The sequence below is a fragment of the Nilaparvata lugens genome, chromosome 12 (genome assembly GCF_014356525.2).
Source record: "Nilaparvata lugens isolate BPH chromosome 12, ASM1435652v1, whole genome shotgun sequence".
NCBI classification, from domain to species: domain Eukaryota; kingdom Metazoa; phylum Arthropoda; class Insecta; order Hemiptera; family Delphacidae; genus Nilaparvata; species Nilaparvata lugens.
In genome coordinates this window covers 35,180,245-35,196,724 of record NC_052515.1, presented here as the reverse complement: position 1 = coordinate 35,196,724, position 16,480 = coordinate 35,180,245, and the positions used below count along the sequence as shown (strand labels likewise).

The following is a 16,480-nucleotide window of genomic DNA, read 5'->3' as shown; positions in this document are numbered from 1 at the left end:
TATCAAAACAATTTTTCAATTGGGTATTTTCTGAGAATTGTATTATTATCTTACACTGACGAAAGATACTGTAATAGGTCCGGTTGCACAAAAGCCGGTTGAATTTTAACTGTGATTAATTTCAGGAGAACCAATCAGAGAAGGCCTTTTTGATAAGACGACTTCTCTGATTGGTTCTCGTGGAATTAATTACGGTTAAAATTCAACCGGCTTTTGTGCAACCGGCATATAGTGTATCAACGAAAACTAGTACGGTAGCCTGTATTACAATCGTATGATAAATGAGTGGCTGCTACATTTTCCTTTACAAATCCCTTCGTTTGTTAAGAGTGATTTTGTTCGAAATTAATGTTTGTAGTAGGGATGGGTATCGATACATCGATGTTTAAAAACATCGATGTTTCAACATCAAACATCGATGTTTTTAACATCTATGTTCACTGTTCGATGTTTTTCACTTATCGATGGTTTTACCTAGACATCGGTCATCCGATGTTTTTCCCAACTAAAAAGTAAAAACAATTCTAATTTTTTAATTTGATACAAGATTTTTTTTAATTTTTTTGTTTGAAGAGGAATATCTTGAGAGCAATAAGCAATAGTAACATAATTATAATCATTATCTTTATCATATTTAGTGTAATATTCTGTTTAGTGTTTTTCGTGAATATAGATCACTCTTGTGAAAGATCTCGCATAAGTTTTGATTTCCTGCATAATGTTATTTTTATTTTTCAATCAGGTATTTTTATGTGAGACTGTTGGATACTCTTGAAGATTTACATTACTTCTGTGGTCCGTGTCAAGGTTAGATAGTTAGTTATTTAGAATTGAATAAGAGGTCGGATTCTTCGTTTCTTAGGAAGAAAGAGTTTTTTCTTACTACAATTATTTCCTCAACATGTGTTTAACACTAATTAATCTAGCTCTGGAAAAGAGGTCCTCGTATTGTAAGGAGTGCAGATATCCATATAAAAAACTTAATCCATTTTCATTTCCTAAAAAATCTATCAGGTGTACGATAGATGATTCCTAAAAAATCTATTGAATGAATACGATATCAGTATCAATGATTGCTGAAATTAGCTTAGGGTGAAATTTCAAGACCGAATCCTCGAGGATATCCCGAGAGGTTTCAGACTAGACCATGAAGATGACAAATCTTGTGAACTAGAGTTGATGTATCTTTCTAGTCACAACCTTACTTCAATTATTCGAAAGACTGTTACTTGAATACCACAAGTCCAAAATTGCTGTGATTCCAGTTAGTAACTGTTAAAATATTGGAACAATAGCTCCAGATAAAATTGTTGTCACTTTAGAAGCTCTTTTTGTGCTCTACAATCTGAGATCAGGTAGAGCGCTCTATCTCATATTCCAGGTACACCTGACAACAATGCTCCTTGTATTTTGAAAAACACCTAATTTTCAGCTTTAAGCATCATCACCAACTACATTGTCCTCACATTGTTATTTCGCACAACGACATAAGTTCTTGAGATTATGTTCTATGAGAATCACCCGTAAGATACACTTCATTTCAGTATTTCCTAGTGGAGAGGCGCGCTTAAGGACACCTCAAGGATCAAAATTTCAAACACATAACTTTTGACACAATGCTCAGATTTCATCGTACTACACTTCATCCTTCTCGGCTCGTCACGGCGGTTCAAAATCATGCATAATAAGTCCAATTCGGTCGAAAAATGGAAAATTTATTGAGTGTACTCAAGCCCATATTCCAATACACAAAAAATGACCAATTTCTATATTCAAAGTTGCATGTCTTGTCAAATACTTCTGATAAAATTTCCAAATCTAGTGAGAATGTAAAAATTGTCCTCCTCTACTCACTTCAATAAATAATACTTTCGATTCCAAAACAATTTGGAAGTTAAAATTTTAAAAATGGCGATTTCAGTTTTTACATTTTTTTCGTAATTTTACTGTTGTTCAAGAGTTTCTAAAACGAGTCTGATACATCATAGAAACTTACGATTGATTACAAATTGTAGATAAATTCATCCTCTACGAGCTCAGTTGCCTAAAATCCATTTTGAATCACTTTTCGCTATTTTTCATGAATTGTTTACAGCAGATGAAATAGAAAATTCTATTGTACATTTCAAGATCATGTAATAATTTTTATAATAAGGGGTTACCGAGATACATAGCTTTGAATATAGAAATTGGCCATTTTTTATGTATTGAATATGGGCTTAAGTACCTACTACACTCAACAATAAATTTTCTATTTTTTAACCGAATTTGACTGTTGATGCATGTTTTTGAACCGCCTTGGCGAGCCGAGAAGAATGAAGTGTAGTACGATGAAATCTGAGCATTGTGTCAAAAGTAAATTATAAGTGTTTGAAATTCTGATCCTTGAGGTGTCCTTAAGCAAGTTCTACTAGGAAATACTAAAATAAAGTTCATCTAACAGGTGATTCTTACCCATGAACGTATGTCATTGTGCGAAATATCAATGTGAGGACAAAGTAGATGGTGATGATGGTTGAAGCTGAAAATTAGGTGTTTTCCACAATACAAGGCGCATTGTTGTCAGGTGTACCTGGAAATCTATATGACATAGAGCGCTCTACCTGATCTCAGATTGTATAGCACAAAAATACGCCCAGAAGGATTTTGAAATATACATCTAAATTGTAACAATCGGAAGTTATTGTTGATCAAAAACTAAAATTTATCAAAATTGATTTTTTCTTCAAATTTCACTCATTTTTGAAAAATAAATAACTGAGTACTCATTGGAGATAGAGAGTTCCGAGTGATCTCATTTTTTCAGAATTTTATAATCTGGGAGAGATTTGGCAGAAATAGCTGAAAACTGGAAAATGAGCCGAAAATACGAGGTTTTTGGGCTATCCTGTATCTAGCACAAGGAAATCTTGCATGGAGAAATTGGTTCTGGACTTCTCTTATGTACCCAAATAATATATTAAAAATCAGAACTACAGTATAAATTGCAAGCACACCCCTTTTTTTATGTCTATATTGACTGGACTAATAGTATCATCCATAAAAACGTAGGGCGATAAACGATGTTTAAAAACATCGATGTTCAAAAACATCGATGTTTACTGTTCGATGTTTTTCACTTATCGATGTTGGGATGAAAAAACCATCGATGTTCAAAACATCGATGCTTTGTCTTTCGATACCCATCCCTAGTTTGTAGGATAAATAACAATAGGTTCTGTTTAGAATTTTTTGTCATAGGCATTCAATTTCAGCTGTTTTACATCCATGAAATCAAGCCGGTAAAAAGCTGATTGTAGAACAAATGAACATATGATTCTCATTACAGCATACTATACTGTAATAAAATCATATGTTTTCTTTACAGTCGAGTACGTTTCCTAGTTCCGAATTAGGAACAGCAAAACTGGTACAAAAACCACCTTTTAGCGCTCTAGGTGGAAGTTTTGTCAACTACAATCAAGAAATTCCTGATTCGAAAATTGTAAACTAGGTTATGTTTATAGAATGCATGTAGTAATGTCAGCACATTCAGGTAATGTTTTCTGTTTCTCAATTATTCTTTTATAGATTAAAATAAAAATTATTATGACAAAAAATAGTGTAAATTACTTGGACGAGAATGTCTTTCGCAGTGCTCGAATGAAATTTTAGTCCTGGCTTACGCCTCGACTAGAAACATCATTCTCGCCTGCAAAAAGCCCCTTCCCGTCCTTGTGACGTGAGATACTATTGATAGACTGGTTGATTCACAATTGCGTTGTGTAAACTTCACTCCTCTGGTTACTTTGAAAGAATGATATGTTGTTTTTACTTCAAGAAATGTTAAAGATACAAAATTTGAGTTTTGAAAGCAAAATTTGGCTTTCAAAACTCGTATTACAATCAGCTATAGTATTTGCTATATTTATATTCATACATTGATAGATGCCATATCATTCTCAACTAAGAATGATATACGTTGACTTAACGTAGGATTTAGCCACAGACTAACTTCCGTTTACCCTCAACACAACTGCATTCTTCAAATTTGGTTTGATAAGAAGTAATTTAATCCAAATCACATGTTTTAAGCTTGATGTTATACTGTAGTATCAGCTAGAAAATTGGATGTTTCTCTATTTTCAAACTTATTGATTGCATTTTTTCAGATCGATTCTGCCAGCCGAGAAAGAGACGCTGACCCTTCTGCAGTTCCCGCCATGCGAGGGATCACCTGAGCCAATCACTGTGGTCGAGGTTGGCCCATCAACTAATGCCTGTCCTCAAGGCCTCTGTGAGTAGTCTCTAGAATTATGTTCGATTCACTCATCCATTTACTTGCAAAGGAAGTAATTGCTAGTGTCTAAATTAAACCAGGTTTCGCTTAAACCTTTTCACCGTCCACACTAAGAATGCGAATCCCTTTGTGTTCGTCCGGGAGACAAGCACATCGGTTGATCGGCGCGAGCCCCGAACAAGCGGTTCGTGGCAGCGTTCACGGACTGTTCGTTCGTTGCTCGTTCCGTAGTGTGGACGCGGCTTTAAACACTACCTCCGTAAACAAAGCCATAGTGCATTCGTGTGACGTCAGCACAGGTAGGGCTCCTAGACCAATAGAAACTCTAGCTGATATAGATCAGCTGAAATCGAAGAATTTTTATTGATGTAGGAGCCCTACCTGTGCTGACGTCACACGAATGCACTACGGCTTTATTTACGGAGGTAGTGCTTAAACCAACCAAAAATCGTATCAAAGAACCAATTTAAAATCATCTGACTAGACCCAACTGCTGCTACAACCTTGTTTTCGTCCGCAACTCAGTCACTACGAAATGTACTATGTCAAATGTATCAGTTGTGTTGCTTGTCTCCCATGTTGCATTTTCCCATGTTTATAATTTTTACTTTCCTTGCCCTATTACCATAGGTAAGGAAAGTATTGCTTTCCAAAAAAAAAGGTTCCCCAATTTCTATGCGTTTCAAGGTCCCCTGATTCCTTAAAAGTGGTTTTAGGGTATTGATCTGTATGTGTGTGTGTGTGTGTGTGTATGAGTGTGTGTGCGTCTGTGTATGAGTGTATGTGCGTCTGTGTACACGATATCTCATTTCCCAATTAACGGAATGACTTAAAATTTGGAACTTGAGGTCCAACAATACAAGGATCCGACACGAACAATTTCAATCAAATGCAATTCAAGATGGCAGCTAAAATGGCGTAAATATTGTCAAAAACAGTGTTTTTCGCGATTTTCTCGAAGATGGCTCCAACGATTTTGATCAAATTTATACCTAAAATAGTCATTGATAAGCTATATGAACTGCCACAAGTCCCATATCTGTAAAAATTTCAGGAGCTCCGCCTTATCTATGCAAAGTTCGATTTTAGATTTCCAATTATCAGGTCTCAGATATAATTTAAACGAAAATTTTCGAGTGGAAAAAATTGAGCATGAAAATCTCTTCAATTAATGTCCAGTAACATTTTCACCGAAAATTTAAAATAAGCTTGAAATTTGAGAAAATGTGATTATTCATTTGCAAACTGTTGATTCTATTAAATCATTCACTATGAAGAGATAACAGATCTCGTGTGTATCCAGCGTTATTGTCCTGTCACCAGCTGGCTCAGATCTTTGAATAAGTTGACTTGAGATGCGCGTGAACACTAGCGTCAGGTGATCAATTTTCATAACGGCAATGAAAGTTGTGTGAGTGCGCCACACCAGATTTTGTATGATTGTGTTATCATGTGTTATCATTTCATTGTATTTTTGATATGATTTGATTGTGTTTGTCCGTTGATGTGTGTAATTTCATTGCATTTTTGTTATTATCATGAAGTGTAAACATAACCTATTTTTGGACAATTTCTATCTAAATTTGGGAAAGGAACAGTTTTGGGCTTTAAGCCTGTTGTTCCTCTCCCAATCATTCATAGTTGAGAATTATATTGTATCTATCAATGTATTAATAAATAAATATTATTTCATTGTGTTTGTGAGTATAATTTGATTGTATGTTTTATATAGTTTGTTTGTGTTTTGTGTAGTTGTGGTGCACATGACATGCAAACAGCAGAAGAGTGCCGAGGAGGATTTGGCGGTGGCCGTTTCGAAGCTGTTCCACTTGGAGTACTGCGACGGCACAGTCGACCGCATCGACACTGACACCCAGGCCACGCAGACTGCCAAGACTGTGAGTCACGCCATTCATTCATTCATCCATTCATTAGATTGTGATCTAATATGTAGATATGGTTTCTGAGATGACATAGACTTATTCAAATCTGTATCTTCTTAAGGTGCATTTTCGTTTGTGCGTAAACTTCCGCAGTCGACGACGACAATCATTGTTGACATTCATATTGTCCAAATTTCAAGTGTGCTAAAACAGTTGAACAAATAAATTTTTATTATTTAAGAATCAAAAAGTTTCGAATAATATCAACATATTGCCATTTAAAAGTATAAACTTAACCTCCCTTATTAAAACATAACTGAACATGATCTTTTATAGATAAATTGAAATCTACCCAATGTGAGATCCTCACCCTGTCGTGGTCGACGACGGCATTTACGCACAAAGGAAACCCCAGATTAAATATTACAATATTGTAATTTTGGATCGTTAAAGGTGGATTTCCATCTATCTGTCTCAGTAACCGCGTTTCGACCTCAGTATTCGACCGAGCAAGTATGGATAGTTCAATTAGGACTCATGTTAATTATATTCTCACTGAACCGGTCGCGGACTTTGATACATACTCATATATTATTATATATATTTGATATATTATGTGGGAATCCAGCTCAATTATTGTCATTTTTGACTGTTTATTTCACTTATTATTCTTTACCTGTCATGCAGAAAACGTGTGAAGGTGTTAGTGCTATTGATAACATCAATGTCCAATTCTTTTAATCAATTATTACAATTTTCAACTGTTGATTCTATTATCGACTAGCTTGCCCGGCGAACTTTTTACCGCCAAAAAGTCAATGTATCTCATTGTGACACTTTACTTTATTTGGTTAATCGTTAAATTCATCTGACAATTAATATTTTCATTTGCATCTAAATACAGACTTGCTTAGTCATGCAACATTTATTATTCTGAAAACATATTCTTCTCAATCTATTGGTAGTAATATCTATCAGTGAAGTGTTGAATTAAAAAAAGTAGATAGGTTAAATCAGTGTTTCAAATATGAATTTAATGCGTTCATAGTTTTTTATTGTCCAGGAAATAGAATAGAATAGAATATCTTTATTAGCCTCAATAGTACATCACAATTTGACATATAGGCCAGTCAACACAATACAATACAGCACAATAAAAACGGGCAATAAACCACTACAATAAAACAGTCACAGTAGTGCATTGGATTGAAATTCAAATATACATTACATACAGTTCATAATATACAACAATACACATCATTCAAAAATATACATTATTTTTAATTCATTTCAGAATCCCTTGGATATAATTTTTTCTCCATATATTCTTTGACGGAGTAGAAGGGATTATCTAAGAGAAATTTTTCTAGCACATTTCTAAACCTTTTGTAATTAAGTTGTCTTATTTCAAAGGGCAGTCTATTCATAATTTTGATTGCGGCATTAGTGGGGCTTTGATCTGTCTTGTGGAGTCTGCTTCTTGCTAAATTCAAAGATTGACTTGTTCGAGTATTATGTTTGTGTGTAGCGATGGGACATTGATGCTCAAATCATCAATCATAATAAGAAAGAGCAAAGGACCCAGGACCGAGCCCTGAGGTACTCCACACTTAACAGACAAAGTACCCGAGCTTTTACCATCCACACATACATATTGAGTTCTGCCCTGCAAATAGCTGGAGAATAAATCCAGTGCTAATCCTTCAATCTGTAAGTGCTTCAATTTTGCTAACAGGATGTCATGTGAAACACATTCAAAAGCTCTACTGAGGTCGCAGAATGATACAGCAGCAGAACATTTCTCCTCAAAACAGTCCAGAATTTCCTCCACCAATTTAATCAGAGCATGGGTGGTTGATAGGCCTTTTCGGAAACCGAACTGAGTCTTACAGAGCAAGTCATTCTCCTCCAAAAATTTGCAAAATTGCTTTCCAAGCAGAATTTCTATTATTTTCGAAAAAATAGGAACTATAGCAATGGGCCTGAAGTTTGTAATATCTTCATGTTTACCCTTCTTGAAAACCAGTATTACTTTAGTGATTTTGAGTGAGGTGGGAAATTTCCCTTCCGCAATGACTTTATTTACAATGCATGTGAACGGGGTTAGAATACAATTGATAATATTCTTTATTAGAGCTTGCGATATACGTTGAAATATGCGATATACGTTGAATCACACAGAATTCCAAATTCTTTCCATCTTCCATTTTGGGATGAATATAAGCTAAGCTAAATTTGAAAAAATTAAATTATTCTTCAGTAATTAATGAATGCAATATGAACAACTCTCTTTCATTGTGGCGTTTAGAATAAAATACATGGGCGGTTATGGAACAGCACACACTTTTGTCTACTATCTACCGACGGCTGTTGGATGACGCAATGATTATAACAGCTGATTTTTATTTCTGTGTGTGGCCGGCTCACAAATCTTCTCCCATAAGGATTACATGTAAACTTTGAAGGACCGTAGGGAAGAGTCCTGAAGTCAGATTATAAATTTGATAGGCCATAAACCTGGTCCTGAACATAACAACCCCAAACCCAACTAAAAAAAATCATCAAATTCGGTGCACACATGAAAAAGTTATTGAATGTCAAAATTTGAGGCTCGATTTTTATTTATATAGATTATTCGTTGACTGTTGTCAGGAACCGTGTGAAGGTAGCGAGGAGGCGGATGGTGCTTCACAGGACACAGCCCGCCACAAGCCACAACTGTTGTGGTCGCTCTACTTCAACTGCCCGGAGACCAACAGCTGCCAGCTGTCTGCTGATGTGCCCGCCAACGTGCATCTCTGCTGCTCGGGGCCCGACCTCGACCTCGACTTTGAGTATGCCGTCAAACAGGTCAGCATTTCACATGGACCAATTGTCGGACGATATTTTTATCATCATTACACTTTACACTTACCGATTTTGGTTGCCATGGAAAAAATTGTAATGTGAAATTTTCAGTTCAATATTATCATCAAAATTTTTATAGTTTTTGCTTTTTAAATGTGATTTTGTGTTTGAAAATAGTTTTCTTGATTTAAAAATTTATAAAATAGGAACTCAGGAAGTGAAAGTGCAAAATTTTAGTGAGAAAAATGAAGAACCCAAGACATAACCTATAAACTTGAGTGTTGATAGGAAATGACATTGGGTAATACGGCAAGGCAGAACATCCAAAAGGATCTCTCTGCCGATAAAAGACATAAGAGTAAATAAATAAATAAATAACACTTACCGATTGTCGGACGATATTTTTATCATCTCCACACCCACAATTATCGATTGTCGGACGACATTTTTATCGTCACCACTCTTCACAGTCACCGATTGTCGGTCGATATTTTTATCATCAATACACTTTACACTTACCGATTGTCGGACGATATTTTTATCATCATTACACTTCACACTTACCGATTATCGGACGATATTTTTATCATCATTACACTTTACACTTACCGATTGTCGGTCGATATTTTTATCTTCACAGTCACCGATTGTAGGACGACAGTTCTATTTTAACCTCTCTTCACATTTACCGATTGTCGGACGACATTTTTATCGTCACCACACTTTATTCACACTTAAGCCTAGTTTTCACTAGTAGAGTTGTAACAATTCAAACACCCCGCTCTCATAGGTTATTAATTTTAAATTATTAATTATTAAGGTGCGTACAGACTTTCGCTCTGCTCCGCAATCGAACGTCACTCGAGCAGATCGATTGATGATCGACCGGGGAGCAAGAGTGGAACGCGAGAAGAGCTAACATACATCTCCCGTAACGTTCATGATCGGAGCGAGGGCGGAGCGTGTTGGAGGCGCGTATATCTGTACGCACCTATAGAATAGCGGAGTCATCACTCAGGCCACCAAATAGGACTTTTGAACCGGTGAACTGATAGAGTGATGACCGCGTAGAGGCGAAACTAGAGGGAGTACATTCCGAGGCGTGCTAGAGGAAGGTTGTCGTGAGATAGTGAGATGCAGTTTTTAGTAATGTGATTGAGGAGTGATTATGTTTAGAGAGAGAGAGAGAGAGAGAGAGAGAGAGAGAGAGAGAGAGAGAGAGAGAGAGAGAGAGAGAGAGAGAGAGAGAGAGTATAGATGTTTGTTATGGGATTTTTTTCAATAGAGTGAGATTGTTTTGGTGAATTTGCGTATTTATTTAATAATATCATCCTATAGAAGTAGCAGGGCCCAGGGCCCTAAAAACCTGGTGGTGGCAGCGCTACTGGAGAGCACTGTCATGCTCGCCACGCACGGCACAGAGTTAGTGGTCGAGTAAATGGCAAACTAACTCTACCGAGCTTACTCTACTCTACTTACTATGTTGAGTAACTGTTTCCATTACAATTGAAAATTTTAGGTAAAGTGTGTTGTCTAGTGAACAGAACTAACCTTAAAATGTCAATACGGAACTCTACTCTACTAGTTCGAGACTGTTTTCATCAGCATAGTAGTGGTAGCACTGTGGGATAGTACTCTACCACTTGCCTTTCCCCACCACCGCTTCTCACTCTACTCTACCACTAGTATGCTAATGAAAACAGTCTCGAGCTAGTAGAGTTTTATATTAACATTTTAAGGTTAGTTCTGTTCACTAGACAACACACTTTATCTATTATTCTCAATTGTAGTGAAAACAGTTAAACGACCAAGTAAGTAGAGTAGAGTTAGCTCGGTAGAGTTAGTATGCCAGTTACTCGGCCACTACCTCTACTAGTGAAAACCAGGCTATTTAGTCACGTCACCCAGAATGTCTTTCGTTTGGCTAATTCTCACCAACAGCTGATACTCAGCCAATTGGAGGCAGCGATATTCTGAGACATTATTTATATATTCACACATTGATACATACAATATATTCCCCAAATTTAGATAGAAATTGTCCAAAAATAGGTTTTGTTTACACTTCATAATTTTTGTCCAATTTTGAGTTCAAAATATTTATCAACTAGGAATTTAGAATTTAGAAAAGTTAAATTATCATGATGAAAAAATATCGGCTGACAATCGATGAGCCTGAAAACGGCAATTTCATCAATCCATCAATTTATTACAGCTAATGTAAGCCATCCTCAATAATTATTTCAAGTCTCCATAATACTCTTTTATTTTGATTTTAGGCGAAGGAAATCTTCACGAAAATGTACCCGGACAGCGAATTCCTTCCGCGCGCTCCTGATCCAGAAGAAATAGTTCTGGAGGACGACGAAGCTCCGGGTCCAGCCTTCAAGGCCGAATCTGAAGACATCAATGAAGAAAACAAGTAGATTTCGCAACATTTTCACGCAAACAAATTCAACTACAAGCTTCAATCGTGACACTTTACAATTTACACTTTTTGTGATGTTTGAGTATTTATTATTATTACTTTTAGTATATAATTTATTATATTTATTAAGTCTATTCCACTGACACCTATAGATAAGAAGCAAGGAATATAGACATAACTTACAACCTTGTTTAAGAGACTTGAGGTTTAAATAATGGGCACGGTCTGGGAACACTAAAAAGTGGTAAATTGTTCAATCACGTGACTGGTGCAAAATGTTCACATGGAACGCCATTTCAAAATATTTGGCTCAAGCTTTTGGCGCGCACTTATGAAGTTGATTTACACCAAAATGTGTCATTTACTAGCTTCCTAAATGAACAAAGAAAGGCTGCTTTACAAACTTACCGTCTAGAAAAGTGTATATTTCTCACTCCATTACTCTCAAATTTTCTATAGAGAAAAATTCATTTAACGATTGGTTATCAAACATCATTTTGTTGGTTATGTATTCATTCTATGGCTATGCTGAAAAACTGGTAAATTGTTCTACTTCCAGTGGTAAATTATCCAATCACATGACCAGTGCAAAATGTTCCCATGGAACGCCATTTCAAAATCTTTGGTTCAAGCTTTTGGCGCGAACTTATAAAGTTGATTTACACCAAAATGTGTCGTTTACTAGCTGCGTAAATGAACAACGGCTGCTTTACAAACTTACCGTCTAGAAAAGTGTGTATTTCTTTCACTCCATTACTCTCAAATTAATTGTGTATTTCCTTCACTTCATTACTCTCAAATTTTCTAGAGAGAAAAGTTAATTTAACGATTGGTTATCAAACATCATTTTGTTGGTTATGTATTCTATGGCAATGCTAAACAAACAAGCTATCAGCGCATGCGCAGAGAAGCAAGCAGACTACAATTCAATCGACCAATAAGAGCTCTTCAAATTTGAACTGTCACAATTTACCAGGCTTCGACTGTGGGGCAGGCATTTGTTACTGGAACTATATTGAGGTCCACGTTTTAATGACAGTATTTGTTCAACTTTGGTTTTGCTATCCTAGTCTATCATTCGACAAAGCCAGTGGTACTATCCTTTTCTAGGTCCACAACGATGCCAATTATGTTTTTGACAGTGTAGAAATATAATTAATTAATGCAGAGAATCGGCATCGCTATTCTCCTATCTTTATCCACTGCCATTATAACGTGGACCTCACTATAGTTTCTGGTACAGAATCTGTCAAAATTCTTCCCATGGGACGCGGAACTTTTTACCGGGTGAATTGTGGATCGGGCAATCTACCACATTTCATGTTCCCAGAACGGGCCCATTTTGAGCTTGAAAAATTGGTCAGTTTAAAGGGGCGTACACGTTAGTCAAGTTTCATTGTATTCAACTGTTCCTTGAACTTGAGGTTTACACATTTTGTGCTTGAAAAATTTGTTCAGTTTTCAATTACTCCTTCTAAGGGGCGGCTATTTTAGTCAAGTTTTCTTGACATTTGAGTAAAATGAATACTTTTGGGACACACATTAAGCTTCGGTTGACGTGTGAGGTTCTTCGAGCCTTTGGATCTTTGAATCCGTCCCTTCAAAACATAAACATAAAATGAATAAGTTTTGCAAATTTGGAGTCAAGTTTACAAGATCAGAAACGTGGATTCACTATACCAATGTAGACCCTTTTTCAAGTTTTGATGATTGAAGTAGATTTTTATTAATCTGGATTCAATCATTTAACATAACGATACAACTTCTAGAAAAGTACCACAGGCTTAAAACAATTTCAATTCTAATTTATACGACAGTCCAAATTTAGCTAGGTTATGTGTTACTCTCATGTTTTTGAATTGTGCTTCATTTTTATCTCATATACTTGAAACTCCTTTATTTACACTCCATTCATTCCTAAAAGGTAATGGAGCTTCATATAAAAGAGAATAAGGCTTAGACACACCGATTAGTCAAGACAAGACTAGTCACGTTTAGTCACAATACTTCACATTGCTGTTTATGACGCAACACACACTGATTAGTCATTGCAATTAGACATGACTCCATAAGCAACTATGTGAAGTATTGTGTCTAAACGTGACTAGTCTTGTCTTGACTAATCGTTGTGTGACCAGCCTAACTCTATCAGATCACTGTCAAATCCTGAGTAGACTTTTGACTTTTGGATTCAACTGAATCTTGAAGATACAATAAAATCCAACCTACAAATGGGTAAGTGAGTTGGAAAACTTGAATTCAAGTAACTTGACTAATGTAAACGCAGCTTTAAATTAACATACTTTTTAGGAGTAAGTTTGTGAATTTCCTTCAAGCAGGCTCCGTTATTCGTAATGACAAAATTTATGTGATAGAGTGACTTATTGTGTAACAATATAAGTGAATATTTATAAGTAAATGTATGGCTATGATAAGTGATTAATATTTATAGAATTTATAATAACACTGGATTATCTCCAGTGTGTTTAAAAATGAGAATTCCAATGAAAAAACCTACTTAAAAAATCTTTCCACTAAATTCACAAATTTCACACATGTAAGGTCTCTTCCATGTGACTTCTTACATTTTATCAATCAAATCGCTTTTTGTGCAGAATTTTCATTGTAAATTTCCTATTGGAATAGTTTCTACCATGTGAGATTACATGTATCTGAGAAACATGAAAAATAAATTAAATTTGTAATGCTTTTCTCCACGTTTGGTCATTCTGTTAAGTGGTTATTAAATATTAACTGAGATTAAAACCCTCAGATGAATTTGATACTACTCAGTTGCTTGCTGACTGACATATCAGACCCCACCTTATCAAATGAGTCTTTCGTATTCCACTTTAATCATGTCATTTATTGAAGTTTATTCCAATGTATCACATGAAAACTTTGTAGTTTTTTCAGTTCATCGCATGATAATTTTGTGAGACCAGACTTCCTTGTTCATGACATTAGAAGTCTCGATCTTTTTCTATATTTATTGATGATTGTTCCTCAGCTTATATTTACCAAAGCTTTTGTCGTTTTTATTAGTGTGTAAGTTTTAGATATTTTTATATGTAATAAACCGAACAAGATTATTTAATCTCCACACGTATATTCTTTGTGTCAGTATATTGAAATACAATTATTTAGTTTTCAAAACACATTGTAACTCATATATAGTTTATTCACATAGTATAACTAATCTAGTAAATAATTTTTCCTGGTTGAACTCTTCCTAAATCATTGTCATAACTTCTTCAAAAAATAATTCTTAAATTGATCACACAAATACGAATTAATGTTTTAGAATATAGTTCATTTCCCATCATACCGGTATATCAACTCTCTTCATAATGTCCTGTCTATAAATTGAATGGACTTCCTTTCTAAATAGCAAGTTAAACTTGAGACATTCCTGTTCTTTTCTCTATTGTTCTAATCTTCAACAAATTCATTCTCACTTTTATTTGTTTTCAGGTCATCTCTTCTATTCTAGTCCTAATTCGTCATATATAATAATGAGATTGTCAAGCAACATCATACAGAAGTATATCTTCTACTAAATATATTGTAGTCAACTGTAGACAAAACTTGTGAGAAATATTATTACTTTGTTAACTGATATTTTCATCATTTGAAGCTTAGCAATGCGACTTTTAATTTTTATAAAGTGCTCTTAAATTACTTAAGTTGATTGTAGAATAATGATTTTAAAAGTATGTACGGTAATGAAATAATGATGGATTAAAATAATGTTACTTGTATGGGTGATAATGTGCTTTGCAGAAAACAATGCTTGGTCTATATAGGTTTTTGTATTTCAAACATTTTGTTCTCTTTTAGAGAATAGAGAAACAATGCTATGTGAGGATATCAATTTTTTGAATAGAAGAATTATACTGATATATGTATTAAAACAGTTTATTATGAAATAAAATTGATACAATTGAAAAGTTTTTTGATTATTTTGAAGATTTGTTGGAGTTGATTCTTCGGCGGGATGCACACCGGAGAAACGCGTTTTGTGAAAAAAAAGTTTCAGGAAACGTGAAACGAAAGTTGCTCGCAATCGACTGATAAGATTAAACAGGAAACGTTTCTTTTGTATGCGCGAGTGAAACGGATTGCATGAAACAAGTTTCATGAAAGAGGGCTTCACGAAATGCTTTTCTCCGGTGTGCATCCCGCCTTCCTCTATGATATGCAGTACATTCATCAATTATTTTTATTTATTAACTTTAATTTAGAGCACATCTATTTAAATTCGTAAGTACTCACGTGGGTTGTTTAGGTGGCCCCAAACAAGTTTGACATACTGTACGTAGTACCTGGATAATTCAACAAATGAACAAAAGCTGGTTAGCCATATTTGCTATTTCTATTCAATAACGTATTTTATTTGAAGGTACTGACTCGAAGGGCTAACCATCTCAAAAAGTAAACACCTTACAGAGTTCATAAGGGTCAAATGAATCAGTTCTACACGATAGTCTATTACAAATATGTATCGTCATCAAAACTGGTACTGCGATTATTCAAATCACAATAAATTGACCAACTCTATTATTCTAGGGTGGACAATTTTCACCACAAATATTAATTTTAGTGGATTACAGACTGAGTGCCGGTTGCACAACAGCTGGTTAAATTTTAACCGTGGTTAATTCCACGAGAACCAAGCAGAGAAGCCGTCTTCCAAAAACGCCTTCTCTGAATGAAATTAATCACGGTTAAAATTTATCCGGGCCTGAGAATCCTGACACTTTTCAATATAAATTTCTCAGTTCCACTGATAATATTGAATTTTAATTACACTATATATTTGGTCGCCATATCCCTCTCCAATTCGTCCCTTAACCTTAATCCCTTCGTCCACATTTTCTATCTTATATTTTTTTAAATATCCGCTACATCGCATGCAAATGCAGTTTTTCAAATTTAAAAATCCCAGTGCTCCTGAAGAGAAATCGATTAGTCAACTAGATTCACAATCGATAATCGTAGGATCGATATGAGTAAAGTATCGGAACAGCCTTATCGATATCT

General features: G+C 35.2%; 1 protein-coding gene across 1 annotated transcript in view; it reads left to right on the top strand.

The window, feature by feature from the left end:
* The window catches only part of LOC111047596 (rab proteins geranylgeranyltransferase component A 1), a 38,217-nt gene extending 22,827 nt beyond the window's left edge, over positions 1-15,390 (top strand). Inside the window, exons 8-11 of the mRNA XM_039439397.1 lie at positions 4,152-4,276; positions 6,032-6,177; positions 8,815-9,012; positions 11,289-15,390. Coding sequence (XP_039295331.1) covers positions 4,152-4,276; positions 6,032-6,177; positions 8,815-9,012; positions 11,289-11,435 — 616 coding nt within the window. The 3' untranslated portion in view covers positions 11,436-15,390. The remainder of the gene's footprint in view (positions 1-4,151; positions 4,277-6,031; positions 6,178-8,814; positions 9,013-11,288) is intronic.
* Positions 15,391-16,480: the final 1,090 nt, after the last annotated feature.